Below are 19,551 nucleotides of genomic sequence, written 5' to 3' on the forward strand. Positions count from 1 at the left end.
GTCCCTTTTGGCCAAAGCTAGCTTGAACTGTGTTTCTGTAATTTTCAACTGAAGCAGTCTTGCCTAATGCTGAGGGAATAGGTTTTAGAAATTTCTAGAACACAAAACTGACAGGGTTTCATGATCAACTGGAAACAGAAAATCAAAATTTCCAAGGGTAGCTATAGGACTGGAGAGGGTTGAATGGGGTCATAGGACCAAGTCTGGCAAGAAAGAGTTCGCATTTCACAAAGTTGCCACATGAGATTGTGTGAGGAAGGTTGAAGATTAGAACAAGTTAAGGGTCCAAAGGCTGATAATTTGGGTGGATGATCAAAAATAAGCCAGAGTTTAGGAATCAGATACTAGGGATTCCACAGATCTCTTGCGCCAGTTCTGCTAAGGGAATCTGAGTTATCAATTGCCGAGAAAAAGTAAAGGATCTAGAAATAGAGATGATGGTTACACTGGATAGGTGCGGAAGAAACCAGGTCTTGATGATCAAGTCAAGTAAACACCCACTTGAAACTGAAAAAAAGAGAAGATAGAGCAGACATAACTTCAAAGTGAATTACACTAAACAAGACTGATACTAGCAACCAAAGCTAGCTGTTCTTACGAAAGAGGTCAGTAATATAGAAAGCATTGAAAGACTAAAGAAAATTACAACCAAAAATATGCATACTCTGAAAAATTAGAGTAAAAATAAACTAAAATTTAAAACTGTATTGTATTCTAAAAAATAAAGATAAAGATAAGTTGAGGAGATACTGAAGCTCAAATGACTGTGGGCAAAAGCCCAAAATCCAGTTTAATATTGATGTTTTCTAGAGAGCACAGAGAGAAAGTCAAGTTTAAAAACTTGACATTGAACGTCTAAAAGGTTATGTTCAGCTTGGATACCTTTTTAAATTAAAAGTAGGCAAGCCTGATCTTACGGTAACTCATTACACAGTTGGGTTGTTATTTCCCCACACCCTCTGTGAAACATGAACACTAGTTTGGCTATATGCTAATTCAAACATTCTTTCCTGTCTGTACAACACTCAGGATGGAACTGAAGGCTGAACCTGAAATTTTAAAAAGCTGTCTGTCCGGCACTGCTGAGTTCCCTCAACTCTGCCAGTCACTCATAAGGGGAAGCGCAACTCAAGACCAAGCAATGTAGGAACTGTCTGTTACTCATTGTGTATTTACTCAAACAATAGAGCCCATGTTAAACTTGTCAATTAGAAAACACATTTTGTAAGACTTCAGGAATATAATTCAGCGGCAGGAGAGACTTTTTGCCCAATGTGAGGTTCCTAAAAACACCTGGATAACCAGTGCAGGCTGCTCCTCACCACTCAGATTCCTTCATCCTCTTCTCTAGACCATCTCAAATGAGTAGAAAAACAATCAGAAGTTACATGGACTATTCAAAGAGCTGGTTTATTTGTTTTAACTGAATAGTAAGAGTTGAACAAATGAATAAAAGTCATCACGTTCTCTACTGCAACTAAAATATTCAAACCATAAGGACAAAAAAGTATAAAGCTGCATCATAAAAAAATAACTTCCCTTTCGTGTAGTTAGGAGGCAGCCCTAGGGACGTCTACTTCCAAGAAGCTAGAGCAGACATAATTTTCCTTATCCCTCCCACTTACTACAGCTGAAAACACTGGACATTATATACAAAACAAACATGAGAAGACTGTCAGTTGAGAAAAGAAGGCAGACTGGAGGACTTGGGATCTGAGGAACAAGATGGTGGTTAATTCTATGGGTTTCCTTTTGGCTCATATATCTCAGAGTTGGAGCAGAAGAAGCTAGCAACTCGTAATTGCCAAGAGCACAGACCAAAAAAACCCCAGCAAAAACCTGCTCTCTCTAGTCAAAGCACCAGGGAAGAACAGGCTAGCAAGACAGAAAAGTTCTGGACAAGAACCATTCTACTCCAGCCAAACATCACAGAAAAAGCTGTGGTCCCACCCAGAGATTTATGCTGAGTGAAAAAAGGCATTCCCCCAAAATTACATACTCCATGATTTCATTTACATAACATTCTTGAAATTATAGCTCACTCACAAGTTTGTCAAGGTGACCCATTAGCAGAAAGAACATCTCAGTTCCTCACCATGTGAACTTCTCCATGGGACTTCTTGGATGTCCTCATGACCAGCAGCCAGCTGTCTGAGAGAAAGGTAGAAGCTACAATGTTTTTTATGACCTAGCCTCAAAAGTCACACTTCATTATTTGTGCAATAGCCTATTGACTATACAGCTCAGTCAGTGTGAGAGAGAACTACACAAGGATGTGAATCTGAAGAGCTGAGAATGATTGGGGACCATCTTGGAAACTGGCCACCACAGTGGAATAGAAAACAATGCAAAACAAGAACCTTAGCAAGAAATGTATGTGCATATTGAGACAATGACGGTAGCCAACTACTATCAGTGGTTTGAAAGGAACAGGAGATGTGATAACTGTGTACATCAGATAAAAAGGAATCATTCAATCTTCTGTTCTCTGGAATCTTTTTTTTACTTTTTGGAATGTGATATTCAATCTGATCACTTTAATAGGAGAATTAATGTCGAGTGTTTTATAGTTTAATTTTATATTAATTTAATTCATAGTTAGGAAGAGAACTCAGTATTTTTTCACTGTTAGCAAGTGTTAGGATTTTCTAGACTTTGAAATAAGTTTCACTACAAACTTGCAGGGTGCTTTTTAGAAGGGATGTTTTTTTAGAAAACGTGACATTTTTCTAGTATGATCATTGTAACACTGACAGAAGTGGTACAAATTTTTTTTAATGGATAATTTTAGTATTAGAAGAAAAAAATGATTAAAAAATTTACAGAAGTATGTTCAAATTCAAAGGCTAAATCTGGAGATTAAAATGGTAATAATATTAAGAATAGCATTCACTGCAATAATAAGTAATCCTAGACTTTAAACTATTTTATTTTAAAAAAGAAGAGGAGGATTAAAGATGCAAGTGTGAGAGGAGAGACAAAGGCTTCCTCCTAAAACTGGATACAATTAGAAAATTTAATTGGCGCAACTAATCCTGAGAGAGCAACAGGAAAGAGGACGGCATCAGACTGCACACACCTGGAGAAAAGAGCAGACCTCAGCGAACGGGTAATGTACCAGAGCTGTGGCTCCGAGGGACCCGAGCCCCTCCCCCACCCCAGCTACCGGCGGGAGGAAGAGAAATGGAGCAGGGAGGGAGTGGGACTGCTGAATACCTAGCTCTGGAGATCTGCTCTAGGAGCACAAACATACATTTCATGGTGCTTTCATGGGACTCGCATGACTACCAGGTTGGAAAGTTAATACAGGCAGAGTTCCTGGGGAGACTGGGATTCTGGCTGCTTGTGGAAAGCAGGGATCCATATCTGGCTGCTCTGGGACAAAAACTTATACCTGTGTGACCAGCCCACTGGCTCAGGCAGTGGAGACAGGCACAGCAGCCAGGAGGCGAGGAACAGCTCTTTCCTACCCCCAGGCACCAGTACCGCTCCCCTGCAACCCCCGACATTGCTTCAGGGGCTCAGCAGCTCCAGAATAGAGCTTCTGGACACTAGAGGGCGCCATAGACAAACTTGAAACACCAAAGGAACCTTGTCCAGAGTAAAATTGTTAATACAACTCCTGAGAAAGATTTAAATGATACGGACCTCGTGACTCTTCCTGAAAGGGAGTTCAAAATAAAAATCATCAACATCCTAATAGAGGTACAGAAAGACATCCAAGAACTCAGGAATGAATTCAGGTCAGAGATCCAATCGTTAAAGAACATGATGGAGGGTATTAAAAGCAGGTTGTATATGGTGGAGGAGACAATAAATGAAATAGAAACTAGAGAAGAGGAATACAAAGAAGCTGAGGAACAGAGAGAAAAAAGGATCTCTAAAAATGAAAGAATATTGAAAGAACGGTGTCGCCAATCCAAGTGGAACAATATTCTCATTATAGGGATACGAGAAGAAGAAGAGAGAGAGAAAGGGATAGAAAGTGTCTTTGAGGAGGTAGTTGCTGAAAACTTCCCCAGTCTGGGGAAGGAGATAGTCACTCAGGCCATAGAGATCCACAGATCTCTCAACACAAGGGACCCAAGGAAGACAACACCAAGACACATAGAAATTAAAATGGGATAGATCAAGGATAAGGACAGACAGATAAAAGCAGCCAGAGGCAGAAATAAGATCACATACAAAGGAAAGCCCATCAGACTAACATCAGACTTCTCAGCAGAAACCTTAGAGGCCAGAAGGGAGTGGCATGACGTATTTAATGCCATGAAGCAGAAGGGCCTGGAACCAAGATTACTTTATCCGGAAAGATTATCATTTAAATTTGAAGGAGGGATTAAACAATTTCCAGATAAGCAAAAGCTGAGAGAATTTACCTCCCACAAACCATCTCTACAGCCTATTTTGGAGGGACCGCTATAGATGGAAGTGTTCCTAGGGTTGGATAGCTGTCACCAGAGGTAGTAAAATCACGGTAGGGAGGGTGGAGCAGCTGATTGCGAGGCAAATGCAAAATTAAATTGACTATCCCCAAAGTCAATCAAGGGATAGACAAAAAGTACAGAATTTGATACCTAATATATAAAGAATGAAGGAGGAAGAAAAAGGAGGAGAAATAGAAAAGAACCTTTAGATTGTGTTTGTAATAGCATACTAAGTGGGTTAAGTTAGACTCTTAGATAGTAAGGAAAGTAACCTGAAACCTTTGGTAACCACGAATCTAAAGCCTGAAATGGCAATAAGTACATACCCGTTGATATCACCCTAAATGTAAATGGACTGAATGCACCAATCAAAAGACATAAAGACACTGAATGGTTAAAAAAAACAAGGCCCATCTATATGCTGCTTACAAGAGACTCACCTCAAACCCAAAGACATGCACAGACTTAAAGTCAAGGGATGGAAAAAGATATTTCATGCAAACAATTGGGATAAAAAAGCAGGTGTTGCAGTACTAGTATCAGACAAAATAGACTTCAAAACAAAGAAAGTAACAAGAGATAAAGAAGGACATTACATAATGATAAAGGGCTCAGTCCAACAAGAGGATATAACCATTATAAATGTATATTCACCCAACACAGGAGTACCAGCATATGTGAAACAAATACTAACACAACTAAAGGAGGAAATACACTGCAATGCATTCATTTTAGGAGACTTCAACACACCATTAACTCCAAAGGACAGATCCACCAGACAGAAAATAAGTAAGGACACAGAGGCACTGAACAACACACTAGAACAGATGGACCTAATAGACATCTATAGAACTCTACACCCAAAAGCAACAGGATACACATTCTTCTCAAGTGCACATGGAACATTCTCCATAATAGACCACATACTAGGCCACAAAAAGAGCCTCGTTAATTTCCAAAAGATTGAAATCCTACCAACCAACTTCTCAGACCACAAAGGTATGAAACTAGAAATAAATTGTACAAAGAAAGCAAAAAGGCTCACAAACACATGTAGGCTTAACAACACGCCTCTAAATAGTCAGTGGATCAACGACCAAATTAAAATGGAGATCCAGCAATATATGGAAATAAATGACAACAACAACACAAAGCCCCAACTTCTGTGGGACACAGCAAAAGCAGTCTTAAGAGGAAGGTATATAGCAATCCAGGCATATTTAAAGAAGGAAGAACAAGCCCAAATGAATAGTCTAACATCACAATTATCAAAATTGGAAAAAGAAAAACAAATGAGGTCTAAAGTCAGCAGAAGGAGGGATATAATAAAGATCAGAGAAGAAATAAACAAAATTGAGAAGAATAAAACAATAGAAAAAATCAGTGAAACCAAGAGCTGGTTCTTTGAGAAAATAAACAAAATAGATAAGCAGACTTATTAAGAGAAAAAGAGAACCAACACACATCAGCAGAATCAGAAATGACAAAGGAAACATCACAACGGACCCAACAGAAATACAAAGAATTATTAGAGACTACTATGAAAACCCATATGCTAAGAAGCTGGAAAACCTAGCATTAATGGACAACTTCCTAGAAAAATACAACCTTCCAAGACTGACCAAGGAAGAAACACAAAATCTAAACAAACAAATCACCAGCAATGAAATTCAAATGGCAATCAAAAAACTACTCAAGAGATAAAATCCCGGGCCAGATGGATTTACCTCAGAATTTTATCAGACATACAGAGATGATATAATACACATTCTCCTTAGAAAGTTTTCCAAAAAATAGAAGAGGAGGGAATACTCCCAAACTCATTCTAGGAAGCCAACATCACCCAAATACCAAAACCAGGCAAGGACCCCACCAAAAAGAAAATTACAGACCAATAACCCTGATGAACATAGATACAAAAATACTCAATACAATATTAGCAAACCAAATTCAAAAATATATCAAAAGGATCATACACCATGACCAAGTGGGATTCATCCCAGGGATGCAAGGATGGTACAACATTCAAAAATCCATCAACATCATCCACCACATAAACAAAAAGAAAGACAAAAACCACATTATCATCTCCACAGATGCTGAAAAAGCATTCAACAAAATTCAACATCCATTCATGACAAAAACTCTCAGCAAAATGGGTATAGAGGGCAAGTACTTCAACATTATAAAGGCCATATACAATAAACCCACAGCCAACATAATACTGAACAGCGAGAAGCTGAAAGCTTTTCCTCTGAGATCAGGAACAAGACAGGGATGCCCACACTCCCCATGGTTATTTAACATAGTACTGGAGGTCCTAGCCATGGCAATTAGACAAAACAAAGAAATACAAGGAATCCAGTTTGGTAAAGAAGAAGTTAAACTGTCACTATTTGCAGATGACATGATATTGTACGTAAAAAACCCCAAAGACTCCACTCCAAAACTACTAGAACTGATATCGGAATACAGCAAAGTTGCAGGATACAAAATCAACACACAGAAATCTGTGGCTTTCCTATACACTAACAATGAGCCAATAGAAAGAGAAATCAGGAAAACAATTCCATTCACAGTTGCATCAAAAAGAATAAAATACCTAGGAATAAACTTAACCAAAGAAATGAAAGACCTATACCCTGAAAACTATAAGACACTCTGGAGAGAAATTAAAGAGGACATTAACAAATGGAAACTAATCCCATGCTCTTGGCCAGGAAGAATTAATATCGTCAAAATGGCCATCCTGCCCAAAGCAATATACACATTTGATGCAATCCCTATCAAATTACCAACAATATTCTTCAACGAACTGGAACAAATAGTTCAAAAATTCATACAGAAACACCAAACACGCCGAATAGCCAAAGCAATCCTGAGAAAGAAGTACGAAGTGGCGGGGATCTCACTCCCCAACTTCAAGCTCTACTATAAAACCATAGTATTCAAGACAATTTGGTACTGGCACAAGAACAGAGCCACAGACCAGTGGAACAGATTAGAGACTCCAGACAGTAACCCAAACATATATGGTCAATTAATATTCGATAAAGGAGCCATGGACATACAATGGGAAAATGACAGTCTCTTCAACAGATGGTGCTGGCAAAACTGGACAGCTACATGTAGGAGAATGAAACTGGACCATTGTCTAACCCCATACACAAAAGTAAATTCAAAATGGATCAAAGACCTGAATGTAAGTCATGAAACCATAAAACTCTTAGAAAAAAACATAGGCAAAAATCTCTTGGACATAAACATTAGTGACTTCTTCATGAATATATCTCCCCGGGCAAGGAAAACAAAAGCAAAAATGAACAAGTGGGACTATATCAAGCTGAAAAGCTTCTGTATGGCAAAGGACACCATCAATAGAACAGAAAGGTACCCTACAGTATGGGAGAATATATTCGTAAATGACAGATCCGATAAAGGATTGACACCCAAAATATATAAAGAGTTCATGCACCTCAACAAATAAAAAGCAAATAATCCAATTAAAAAATGGGCAGAGGAGCTGAACAGACAGTTCTCCAAAGAAGAAATTCATATGGCCAACAGACACATGAAAAGATGCTCCACATTGCTAGTTATCAGAGAAATGCAAATTAAAACCACAATGAGGATCAACTAGAGGCAGAGCCAACATGGCAGCATGAGTAGGACAGTGGGAATCTCCTCCCAAAAACATATATATTTTTGAAAATACAACAAATACAACTAATCCTAAAAGAGAGACCAGAAGACACAGGACAACAGCCTGACTACATCCACACGTGTGAGAGCCCAGCGCCTGGTGAAGGGGTAAGATACAAGCCCCGGCCCGGCGGGACCCGAGCACACCTCCCCCAAGCTCCCGGCGGGAGGGAGAGGGAGTCCAGGACTCCTAAACACCCAGCCCCAGCCACCCACACCAGAGCACAGACACAGTGCATGCGTGGAGGGCTGGAAACTAGGGAAATAAGGCAGCAAGACCTCTGAGCGGGTGCCGAAGCTGATGCCCCTGTGACAAAGAAAAGTGAGTGCTTTATGAAAGTCTTAAAGGGACAGGGACGTAACAGCTGGACGGAAACAACACAGGTCACAGCCCAGGGGCTGGAAATTACAAGGAAAACCGGACGCACTAACCCCCTGGGCAACATCTCTGAGACCCCTCATGGAGGTAAACAGCCAAACAGCCCCCCCATCCATTACCCCTCCGAGCGCTGCGAAAGCAGAGAAACAGCTTAAGGCAAACCACGCCCACAGAAAGGAAAATTCCTACACTTCGGCCGGGCAAGACACAAAGACCCAGCCTACACGCAGTTACCCAACACAAGCCACTAGGGGTCGCAGTTGTCCCAGTAAAGAAAGGCCAGTAGCAAGTGAAAAGTTGGGCCCTCCCAGCTGACAGTCAATAGCACCTGTCAACATGAAAAGGAAAAAAATATGATCCCGACAAGACTAACCCAGACAGCTTCGGCATCTGCTACATCTTCCCCTGAGAAGGAACCTGGGGAGATAGATTTAACCAGTCTTCTGGAAAAAGAATTCAAAACAAAAGTCATAACCATGCTGATGGACTTGCAGAGAAATATGCAAGAACTAAGGAAGGAGAATACAGAAATAAAACAAGCTCTGGAAGGACTTCAAAACAGAATGGACGAGATGCAAGAGACCATTAATGGACTAGAAAACAGAGAACAGGAACGCAGAGAAGCTGATGCAGAGAGAGATAAAAGGATCTCCAGGAATGAAAGAATTTTAAGAGAGCTGAGTGACCAATCGAAACTGAACAATATACGCATTATAGGGGTACCAGAAGAAGAAGAGAGAGAAAAAGGGACAGAAAGTGTCTTTGAAGAAATAATTGCTGAAAACTTCCCTAAACTAGGGGAAGAAATGGTCTCTCAGACCACAGAGGTACACAGAACTCCCATGACAAGGGATCCAAGGAGGGCAACACCAAGACACATAATAATTAAAATGGCAAAGATCAAAGATAAGGACAAAGTATTAAAGGCAGCCACAGAGAAAAAAAAGGTTGCCTACAAAGGAAAACCCATCAGGCTATCATCAGACTTCTCAACAGAAACCCTACAGTGCAGAAGAGAACGGCATGATATATTTAATGCAATGAAACAGAAGGGCCTCGAACCAAGACTACTGTATCCAGCACGAAAATCATTTAAATGTGAAGGAGGGATTAAACAATTCCAAGACAAGCAAAAGTTGAGGGAATTTGCCTCCCACAAACCACTTCTTCAGGGCATCCTACAGGGACTGCTCTAGATGGGAGCACTCCTAAAAAGAGCACAGAACAAAACACCCAACATATGAAGAAGGGAGGAGGAGGAATAAGAAAAGGAGAGAAATAAAGAATCATCAGACCGCGTTTATAATAGCTCAACAAGCGAGTTAAGTTAGACAGTAAGATAGTAAAGAAGTTAACCCTGAACCTTTGGTAACCATAAACTTAAAGACTGCAATGGCAATAAATTCATACCTTTTAATAATCGCCATAAATGTAAATGGACTGAATGCACCAATCAAAAGACACAGAGTAATAGAATGGATAAAAAAGCAAGATCCATCCATATACTGCTTACAAGAGACTCACCTCAAACCCAAAGACATGCACAGACTTAAAGTCAAGGGATGGAAAAAGATATTTCATGCAAACAACAGAGAGAAGAAAGGAGGTGTTGCAATTCTGGTATCAGAAAAAACAGACTTCAAAATAAAGAAAGTAACAAAAGGCAAAGAAGGATATTACATAATGATAAAGGGCTCAGTCCAACAAGAGGATATAACCATTATAAATATATATGCACCCAATACAGGAGCACCAACATACCTGAAACAAATACTAACAGAACTAAAGGAGGAAATGGAATGCAATGCATTCATTCTATGAGACTTCAACACACCACTCACTCCAAAGGACAGATCCACCAGACAGAAAATAAGTAAGGACACAGAGGCACTGAACAACACACTAGAACAGATGGACCTAATAGACATCTATAGAACTCTACATCCAAAAGCAACAGGATACACATTCTTCTCAAGTGCACATGGAACATTCTCCATAATAGACCACATACTAGGCCACAAAAAGAGCTTCAGGAAATTATAAAAGATTGAAATCCTACCAACCATCTTTTCAGACCACAAAGGCATAAAACTAGAAATAAACTGTACAAAGAAAGCAAAGAGGCTCACAAACACATGGAGGCTTAACAACACGCTCCTAAATAATCAATGGATCAATGACTGAATCAAAATGGAGATCCAGCAATATATGGAAACAAACAACAACAACAACACTAAGCCCCAACTTCCATGGGACACAGCAAAAGCAGTCTTAAGAGGAAAGTATATATAAATCCAAGCATATTTAAAAAAGGAAGAACAATCCCAAATGAATGGTCTAATGTCACAATTCTCAAAATTGGAAAAAGAAGAACAAATGAGGCCTAATGTCAGCAGAAGGAGGGACATAATAAAGATGAGAGCAGAAATAAATAAAATCGAGAAGAATAAAACAATAGCAAAAATCAAAGAAACCAAGAGCTGGTTCTTCGAGAAAATAAACAAAATAGATAAGCCTCTAGCCAGACTTATTAAGAGGAAAAGAGAGTCAACACAAATCAACAGTATCAGAAACAAGAAAGGAAAAATCACGACGGACCCCACAGAAATACAAAGAATTATTAGAGAGTACTATGAAAACCTATATGCTAACAAGCTGGGAAACCTAGGAGAAATGGACAACTTCCTAGAAAAATACAACCTTCCAAGACTGACCCAAAAAGAAACAGAAAATCTAAACAGACCAATTACCAGCAACAAAATTGAAGCGGTAATCAAAAAACTACCAAAGAACAAAACCCCGGGCCAGATGGATTTACCTCGGAATTTTATCAGACATACAGGGAAGACATAATACCCATTCTCCTTAAAGTTTTCCAAAAAAATAGAAGAGGAGGGGATACTACCAAACTCATTCTATGAAGCTAACATCACCCTAATACAAAAACCAGGAAAAGACCCCACCAAAAAAGAAAACTACAGACCAATATCCCTGATGAATGTAGATGCAAAAATACTCAACAAAATATTAGCAAACCGAATTTAAAAATATATCAAAAGGATTTTACACCATGACCAAGTGGGATTCACCCCAGGGATGCAAAAATGGCACAACATTCGAAAGTCCATCAACATCATCCACCACATCAACAAAAAGACAGACAAAAACCACATGATCATCTCCATAGATGCTGAAAAAGCATTTGACAAAGTTCAACATCCATTCATGATAAAAACTCTCAAAAAATGGGAATAGAGGGCAAGTACCTCAACATAATAAAGGCCATCTATGATAAACCCACAGCCAACATTATATTGAACAGCGAGAAGCTGAAAGTATTTCCTCTGAGATCGGGAACTAGACAGGGATGCCCACTCTCCCCACTGTTATTTAACATAGTACTGGAGGTCCTAGCCACAGCAATCAGACAAAACAAAAAAATACAAGGAATCCAGATTGGTAAAGAAGAAGTTAAACTGTCACTATTTTCAGATGACATGATACTGTACATAAAAAACCCTAAAGACTCCACCCCAAAACTACTAGAACTGATATCGGAATACAGCAAAGTTGCAGGATACAAAATCAACACACAAAAATCTGTGGCTTTCCTATATACTAACAATGAACCAAGAGAAAGAGAAATCAGGAAAACAACTCCATTCACAATTGCATCAAAAAAAATAAAATACCTTGGAATAAACCTAACCAAAGAAGTGAAAGACTTATACTCTGAAAACTACAAGTCACTCTTGAGAGAAATTAAAGGGGACACTAACAGATGCAAACTCATCCCAATCTCGTGGCTAGGAAGAATTAATATCATCAAAATGGCCATCCTGCCCAAAGCAATATATAGATTTGATGCAATCCTTATGAAACTACCAGCAACATTCTTCAATGAACTGGAACAAATAATTCAAAAATTCATATGGAAACACCAAAGACCCCGAATAGCCAAAGCAATCCTGAGAAAGAAGAATAAAGTAGGGGGGATCTCACTCCCCAACTTCAAGCTCTACTATAAAGCCATAGTAATCAAGACAATTTGGTACTGGCACAAGAGCAGAGCCACAGACCAATGGAACAGACTAGAGAATCCAGACATTAACCCAGACATATGTGGTCAATTAATATTTGATAAAGGAGCCATGGACATACAATGGCGAAATGACAGTCTCTTCAACAGATGGTGCTGGCAAAACTGGACAGCTACATGTAGGAGAATGAAACTGGACCATTGTCTAACCCCATATACAAAAGTAAACTCAAAATGGATCAAAGACCTGAATGTAAGTCATGAAACCATTAAACTCTTGGAAGAAAACATAGGCGAAAACCTCTTAGACATAAACATGAGTGACCTCTTCTTGAACATATCTCCCCGGGCAAGGAAAACAACAGCAAAAATGAGTAAGTGGGACTATATTAAGCTGAAAAGCTTCTGTACAGCAAAAGACACCATCAATAGAACAAAAAGGATCCCTACAGTATGGGAGAATATATTTGAAAATGACACATCCGATAAAGGCTTGACGTCCAGAATATATAAAGAGCTCACACGCCTCAACAAACAAAAAACAAATAACCCAATTAAAAAATGGGCAGACGAACTGAACAGACAGTTCTCCAAAAAAGAAATACAGATGGCCAACAGACACATGAAAAGATGCTCCACATCGCTAATTATCAGACAAATGCAAATTAAAACTACAGTGAGGTATCACCTCACACCAGTAAGGATGGCTGCCATCCAAAAGACAGAGAACAACAAATGTTGGCGAGGCTGTGGAGAAAGGGGAACCCTCCTACACTGCTGGTGGGAATGTAAATTAGTTCAACCATTGTGGAAAGCACTATGGAGGTTCCTCAAAATGCTCAAAATAGACTTACCATTTGACCCAGGAATTCCACTCCTAGGAATTTACCCTAAGAATGCAGCAATCAAGTATGAGAAAGATCAGTGCACCCCTATGTTTATCGCAGCACTATTTACAATAGCCAAGAATTGGAAGCAACCTAAATGTCCATCAATAGATGAATGGATAAAGAAGATGTGGTACATATACACAATGGAATATTATTCAGCCATAAGAAGAAAACAAATCCTACCATTTGCAACAACATGGATGGAGCTAGAGGGTATTATGCTCAGCAAAACAAGCCAAGCGGAGAAAGAGAAATACCAAATGATTTCACTCATCTGTGGAGGATAAGAACAAAGGAAAAACTGAAGGAACAAAACAGCAGCAGAATCACAGAACTCAAGAATGGACTAACAGGTACCAAAGGGAAAGGGACTGGGGAGGATGGGTGGGTAGGGAGGGATAAGTGGGGGACAAAAAGAGGGGTATTAAGATTAGCATGCATGGGGGGGTGGGAGAAAGGGGAAGGCAGTACAACACAGAGAAGACAAGTAGTGATTCTACAACATTTTGCTACGCTGATGGACAGTGACTGTAAAGGGGTATATAGGGGGAACCTGGTATAGGGGAGAGCCTAGTAAACAAAATATTCATCATGTAAGTGTAGATTAATGATAAAAAAAAAAGCAGTTCCTGTGTGGTGACCTCCAATGAGTTATCCACAATGATATAAAGGGCATATAAAAGTGTAGGCAAAGGGTCTGTTTGTGTTTATACAGAGGATCAAAGCCCAATTTGGCTACCCCGAAAATGAACTAACATACCCCGAAAAAGAACATATCTTTACGATATGAAAAAGAACTTCCAACATCAGCACTCTCGGGAAGACTCATGCCAGAAGATGATCATCAAAAAACCCCAACAAAGATCCACGCACTGCTACAGCTGTAGATGCACTCATCCCACCAGCTCCTGGACTTGCCATGGGAAAGAATGAGATATCTAAGCTGGCCTGTGCATACAGTAAAACAACAAATTTGACTGGATCTATACTGTTGAAACTCAACCAAGAATTAGGAGAAGTGCAAATTGCAGCGCTCCAAAATCTTACAACTACAGACTACTTACTGTTAAAAGAACATATGGGATGTGAACAGTCCCCAGGAATGGGTTGTTTTAATTTGTCTGATTTCTCTCGGACTGTTCAAGTTCAGTTGGACAATATCCACCATATCATAGATACGTTTTCACAAATGCCTAAGGTGCCTAACTGGTTTTCTTGGTTTCACCGGAGATGACTGGTAATAACAGGTATGCTTTGGTTACATAACTGTACTCCTATTATGTTAATGTGTGTGCACAATTTAAGTAGTAGCTTAAAACCTATACATGCTGAAGTTACTCTACAAGAAGATATGTCAAAGAAATAATCTATCTTCCCATGTTTTCTTCCGCCTGCTACTTCTATAGCTTTTCTTCTTCCTTCCTAATTACAACCCTTAAATCGAATTTGTGCCTCATATCAAATTTACCGAGTATCATTATTCTTCCAAGTGGTAAAGATACCTCAAGACAAATGCTGGTCATAGAAGCCACAGGGGCATAAATATGCAAAAAAGTAAAAAGCTAACCTTTTCAAACAATAAGGCTCTCTCTCACTTACCAACTTAACATTTCCCTGTATGGCCCCGGAAGATGACTGGTTAGCCAGAGATGGGTAAGACTCCTCAAGGGAGGAACAATCTAAGACAGGCACAGTCGCAGGGGGGCCATCAGGTGAGAAAATGGGGATCAACAGAGGTGAGGCTTAGAACCTCACCACCCCCGTTCTGAGAGAAATCTTCTGCATACGTGGATGTTTTATTGCCCTTGTTTAGCTTGGATTAACACACAGTCTACAGGCACACACCTTCTCATCTACATTTGCTCTCTTACAACACTAAACTATGTTTTCTATCTTTATCTTGTATCTACCTACCACTTCAGCATTTTATTAAAAATAATAATAATAAAGAGAGAAATGTGGTATCCACATATAAATCAAGTATAAAAGTCAAATGAGTATTCATATTTGAACTGACTGTTTGTAGTTCATAATGCATGAGCAAAACCGAAAGTTTATGTAATGACTGCCCTTGTAATGTTCACCATGTAACTTATTCACTACGTAAAAATTTGTTCTCCATGTAAGAACTTTTTCATTATGCTTCAGAAGATTGGAGACTGATGAAAATTAGGCTTGGGGTGCATTAATGATTGTGCATTGAGCATTGACCCCCCTATACACAATTTTATTGTTGTTAACAACCATTTGATCAATAAATATGAGAGATGCCCTCACAAAAAAAATAAATAAATAAAATAAAAAATAATACACACTTCCAATTGTAAAATAAATAAGTAACCAGGATGTAATGTATAGTATAAAAAATATAGTCAAAATATTGTAACAACTTGGTATGGTGATAGCTGGTACCTAGAATTATCATGTATATAAATGTTGAATCACTGTGTTGTACACCTGAAACTAATGTAATACTGTGTGTCAACTACCCTTCAATAAAAAATAATTACCTAAAAAAAAAAAAACTACAATGTGATACCACCTCACACCAGTAAGGATGGCTGCCATCCAAAAGACAAACAACAAATGCTGGCGGGGTTGTGGAGAAAGTGGAACCCTCCTACACTGCTGGTGGGAATGTAAATTAGTTCAACCATTGTGGAAAGCAGTATGGAGGTTCCTCAAAATGCTCAAAATAGACTTACCATTTGACCCAGGAATTCCACTCTTAGGAATTTACCCTAAGAATGCAGCACTCCAGTTTGAAAAAGACAGATGCACCCCCATGTTTATCGCAGCACTATTTACAATAGCCAAGAATTGGAAGCAACCTAAGTGTCCATCACTAGATGAATGGATAAAGAAGATGTGGTACGACTGCTTCGGCGTCCCGGCTCCCCCACGGACAGAGAGGGAGGCCCGGCTGTGGATGGTCAGATAGCTTCTATCTCCCGCCACCAACCCCTGGCCCCATTCAGCACGGAGCAGACGGCAGCGGCGGCAGCAGCAGGCGAGGAGGAAGATGGCGGGACGGCTGCCGGCCTGTGTGGTGGACTGTGGCACAGGGTACACAAAACTAGGATATGCTGGAAATACAGAACCACAGTTTATCATCCCTTCCTGCATTGCTATTAAGGAGTCAGCAAAAGTGGGTGATCAAGCTCAAAGGAGGGTGATGAAAGGTGTTATGACCTAGACTTCTTCATTGGTGATGAAGCAATAGAAAAACCTACATATGCAACAAAGTGGCCAATCGGCCATGGTATAGTTGAAGATTGGGACTTGATGGAAAGGTTTATGGAGCAGGTGATCTTTAAATATTTAAGGGCAGAACCTGAAGATCATTATTTTCTTTTGACTGAACCTCCACTAAATACTCCAGAAAACAGGGAATATACTGCTGAAATAATGTTTGAGTCCTTCAATGTTCCCGGCTTGTACATTGCTGTGCAGGCTGTTCTTGCCTTAGCTGCATCCTGGACCTCAAGACAAGTAGGAGAACGGACATTGACTGGTACGGTAGTAGACAGTGGAGATGGTGTCACTCATGTCATTCCTGTGGCTGAAGGGTATGTGATTGGCAGCTGTATCAAGCACATTCCAATTGCAGGACGATATATAACATATTTTATTCAGCAATTGCTGAGAGACCGAGAAGTAGGAATCCCTCCAGAGCAATCCTTGGAAACTGCTAAGGCAGTAAAGGAGCGCTATAGTTATGTCTGCCCAGATTTAGTAAAAGAATTTAATAAGTATGACACAGATGGATCAAAGTGGATTAAACAGTACACTGGAATCAATGCCATCTCAAAGAAAGAATTTTCCATTGATGTTGGTTATGAAAGATTCTTGGGACCTGAAATATTTTTTCATCCAGAGTTTGCTAATCCAGACTTTACTCAACCTATCTCAGAAGTTGTAGATGAAGTAATTCAGAATTGTCCTATTGATGTCAGACGCCCTCTCTACAAGAATATTGTCCTCTCTGGAGGTTCAACCATGTTCAGGGACTTTGGACGTCGCTTGCAGAGAGATCTGAAAAGAACTGTAGATGCCAGGCTGAAATTAAGTGAAGAATTGAGTGGTGGTAGATTGAAGCCAAAACCTATTGATGTACAAGTCATTATACACCACATGCAGCAATATGCAGTTTGGTTTGGAGGATCGATGCTGGCTTCCACGCCTGAGTTCTACCAAGTATGCCACACCAAAAAGGATTATGAAGAAATTGGACCTAGCATTTGTCGTCACAATCCAGTGTTTGGAGTCATGTCGTAAAATTGACTTCATAGCTAATGGGGTTAGGGAGGTGGGGAAGAAATAGTCTTTCTGATTACTTGTTTGTCTGGATGGCTGGTTTTGAGGTTTTAAACCTGACTTGAAATAATAAGACCAAACATAATTATACAGGAATATTTTAATAAGTGTATCAACATGCAAATGTTAGAGGAGAGCCAAAATGATTGTTTTTCTTTAGACTGAATATTTTAATCTTATGTGTAACAAAAAGAAGTGGGTTTTAGTTCTTTCTGTGCCCTGATATTTTGTATATTATTGAATTATCCAAGATTTGATGGGATTTATCAGTATGTAGATAGCTCTATAATGCTTGAATTGTACACTTCTAAGTGTACAGTGCAAGAGCTTGTTTATATTTCATACTTTTTATACTTTGAGGAAAAAAAGTTGAAGAAAAACTAGTATTTGAGGGAAAAAAAGGTGACCAAGTAAAGGATAAATTTAAAAAATAGCCTCAAGAGACTTGGCATAAACACAGCACTCATGGGATTCCAGTTATTATGAATTGCTTCCATCTCCCAGCTCCCTGAGCACCTCCCAGTGGTTTTCTTTGCAAGTGCTTTTTGGAACTAAGAAGCTAGTATCTTGGATTAACTGTTGCCTGCTTGTGCTTTCTGATTACTCACATTCTGTTTCTCGCTTGAAAGGAAAAGTAAAGACAAGGCTGTTGGACCAGTATTGCAGTTCTGTAGTGTCATTTCTTATTAAAAAACAAATAATTTGATTACCAAAATTGGTATATTTAAAGCCTAACACCATTCTAATAAAGACACAAATTTCTTTAAATACTTGTTTCAAGCTCTTTAATCTCTCTATAAGTTAACTAATCTTTTTTCTTCAAACCTCTGCAATAGTTCTTTAAAATCACAAATTGGTTAGCAAGCTGACTTTTTTATGTGCTTTTAAACAAATAATTGTGAACTTTTAATATGTTGAGTGCTTTCATTTTGATAACTGGACCTCCATTTGTTACTTTCATTTGTATAACTCATTTTCAGTCTGAAAATTTTTTTAGTGCCAGTCCCTGACATATCATGGAAAGTTCATTTTCTTTGCATTTTAAAATATCTGGATCATGAAGAAAAAGTGATGAAAATAAATTAAAACTGAATTACAAAAAAAAAAAAAAGAAGATGTGGTACATATACACAGTGGAATATTATTCAGCCATAAGAAGAAAACAAATCCTACCATTTGCAACAACATGGATGGAGCTAAAGGGTATTATGCTCAGTGAAATAAGCCAAGCAGAGAAAGACAAATACCAGATGATTTCACTCATCTGTGGAGTATAAGAACAAAAGAAAAACTGAAGGAACAAAACAGCAGCAGAATCACAGAACCCAAGAATGGACTAACAGTTACCAAAGGGTAAGAGACTGGGGAGAATGGGAGAGAAGGGAGGGATAAGGGCGGGGAAGAAGAAAGAGGGTATTATGATTAGCATGTGTAATGTGGGGGGTGGGGGAAAGGGGAGGGCTTTGCAACACAGAGAAGATGAGTAGTGATTCTATAGCATCTTATTACACTGATGGACAGTGACTGTAATGGGGTGTGTGGGGGGGTACTTGGGGTAGGGGAGAGCCTAGTAAACATAATGTTCTTCATGTAATAGTAGATTAATGATAACAAAATTTATAAAAAGAAAAATTGTGTACAAGAGCTAGTAATAATTTTTTAAATAAGATTTTAATAAATGTATAAAACCCAAATAAACTAATGGATCTCAATTTCTACTAATATACTTACAAATGGAAGCTTAAAACTTCTCAAACTTAAAATTGTCACATGGAAACTATTAAAATATTGTCAAAG

General features: G+C 39.0%; 1 protein-coding gene across 1 annotated transcript; it reads left to right on the top strand.

Annotated features, from left to right (window-relative positions):
• Nucleotides 1–16,312: 16,312 nt before the first annotated feature.
• Nucleotides 16,313–18,847, top strand: LOC118910299 (actin-related protein 3-like). Its single transcript, XM_036881347.2, is given in 2 exon segments — nucleotides 16,313–16,622; nucleotides 16,625–18,847. Coding segments are annotated over 2 exon segments (1,254 nt in total). The 5' UTR covers nucleotides 16,313–16,459; the 3' UTR covers nucleotides 17,716–18,847.
• Nucleotides 18,848–19,551: the final 704 nt, after the last annotated feature.

The sequence above is a fragment of the Manis pentadactyla genome, chromosome 11, assembly GCF_030020395.1.
Source record: "Manis pentadactyla isolate mManPen7 chromosome 11, mManPen7.hap1, whole genome shotgun sequence".
Classification (NCBI taxonomy): Eukaryota; Metazoa; Chordata; class Mammalia; order Pholidota; family Manidae; genus Manis; species Manis pentadactyla.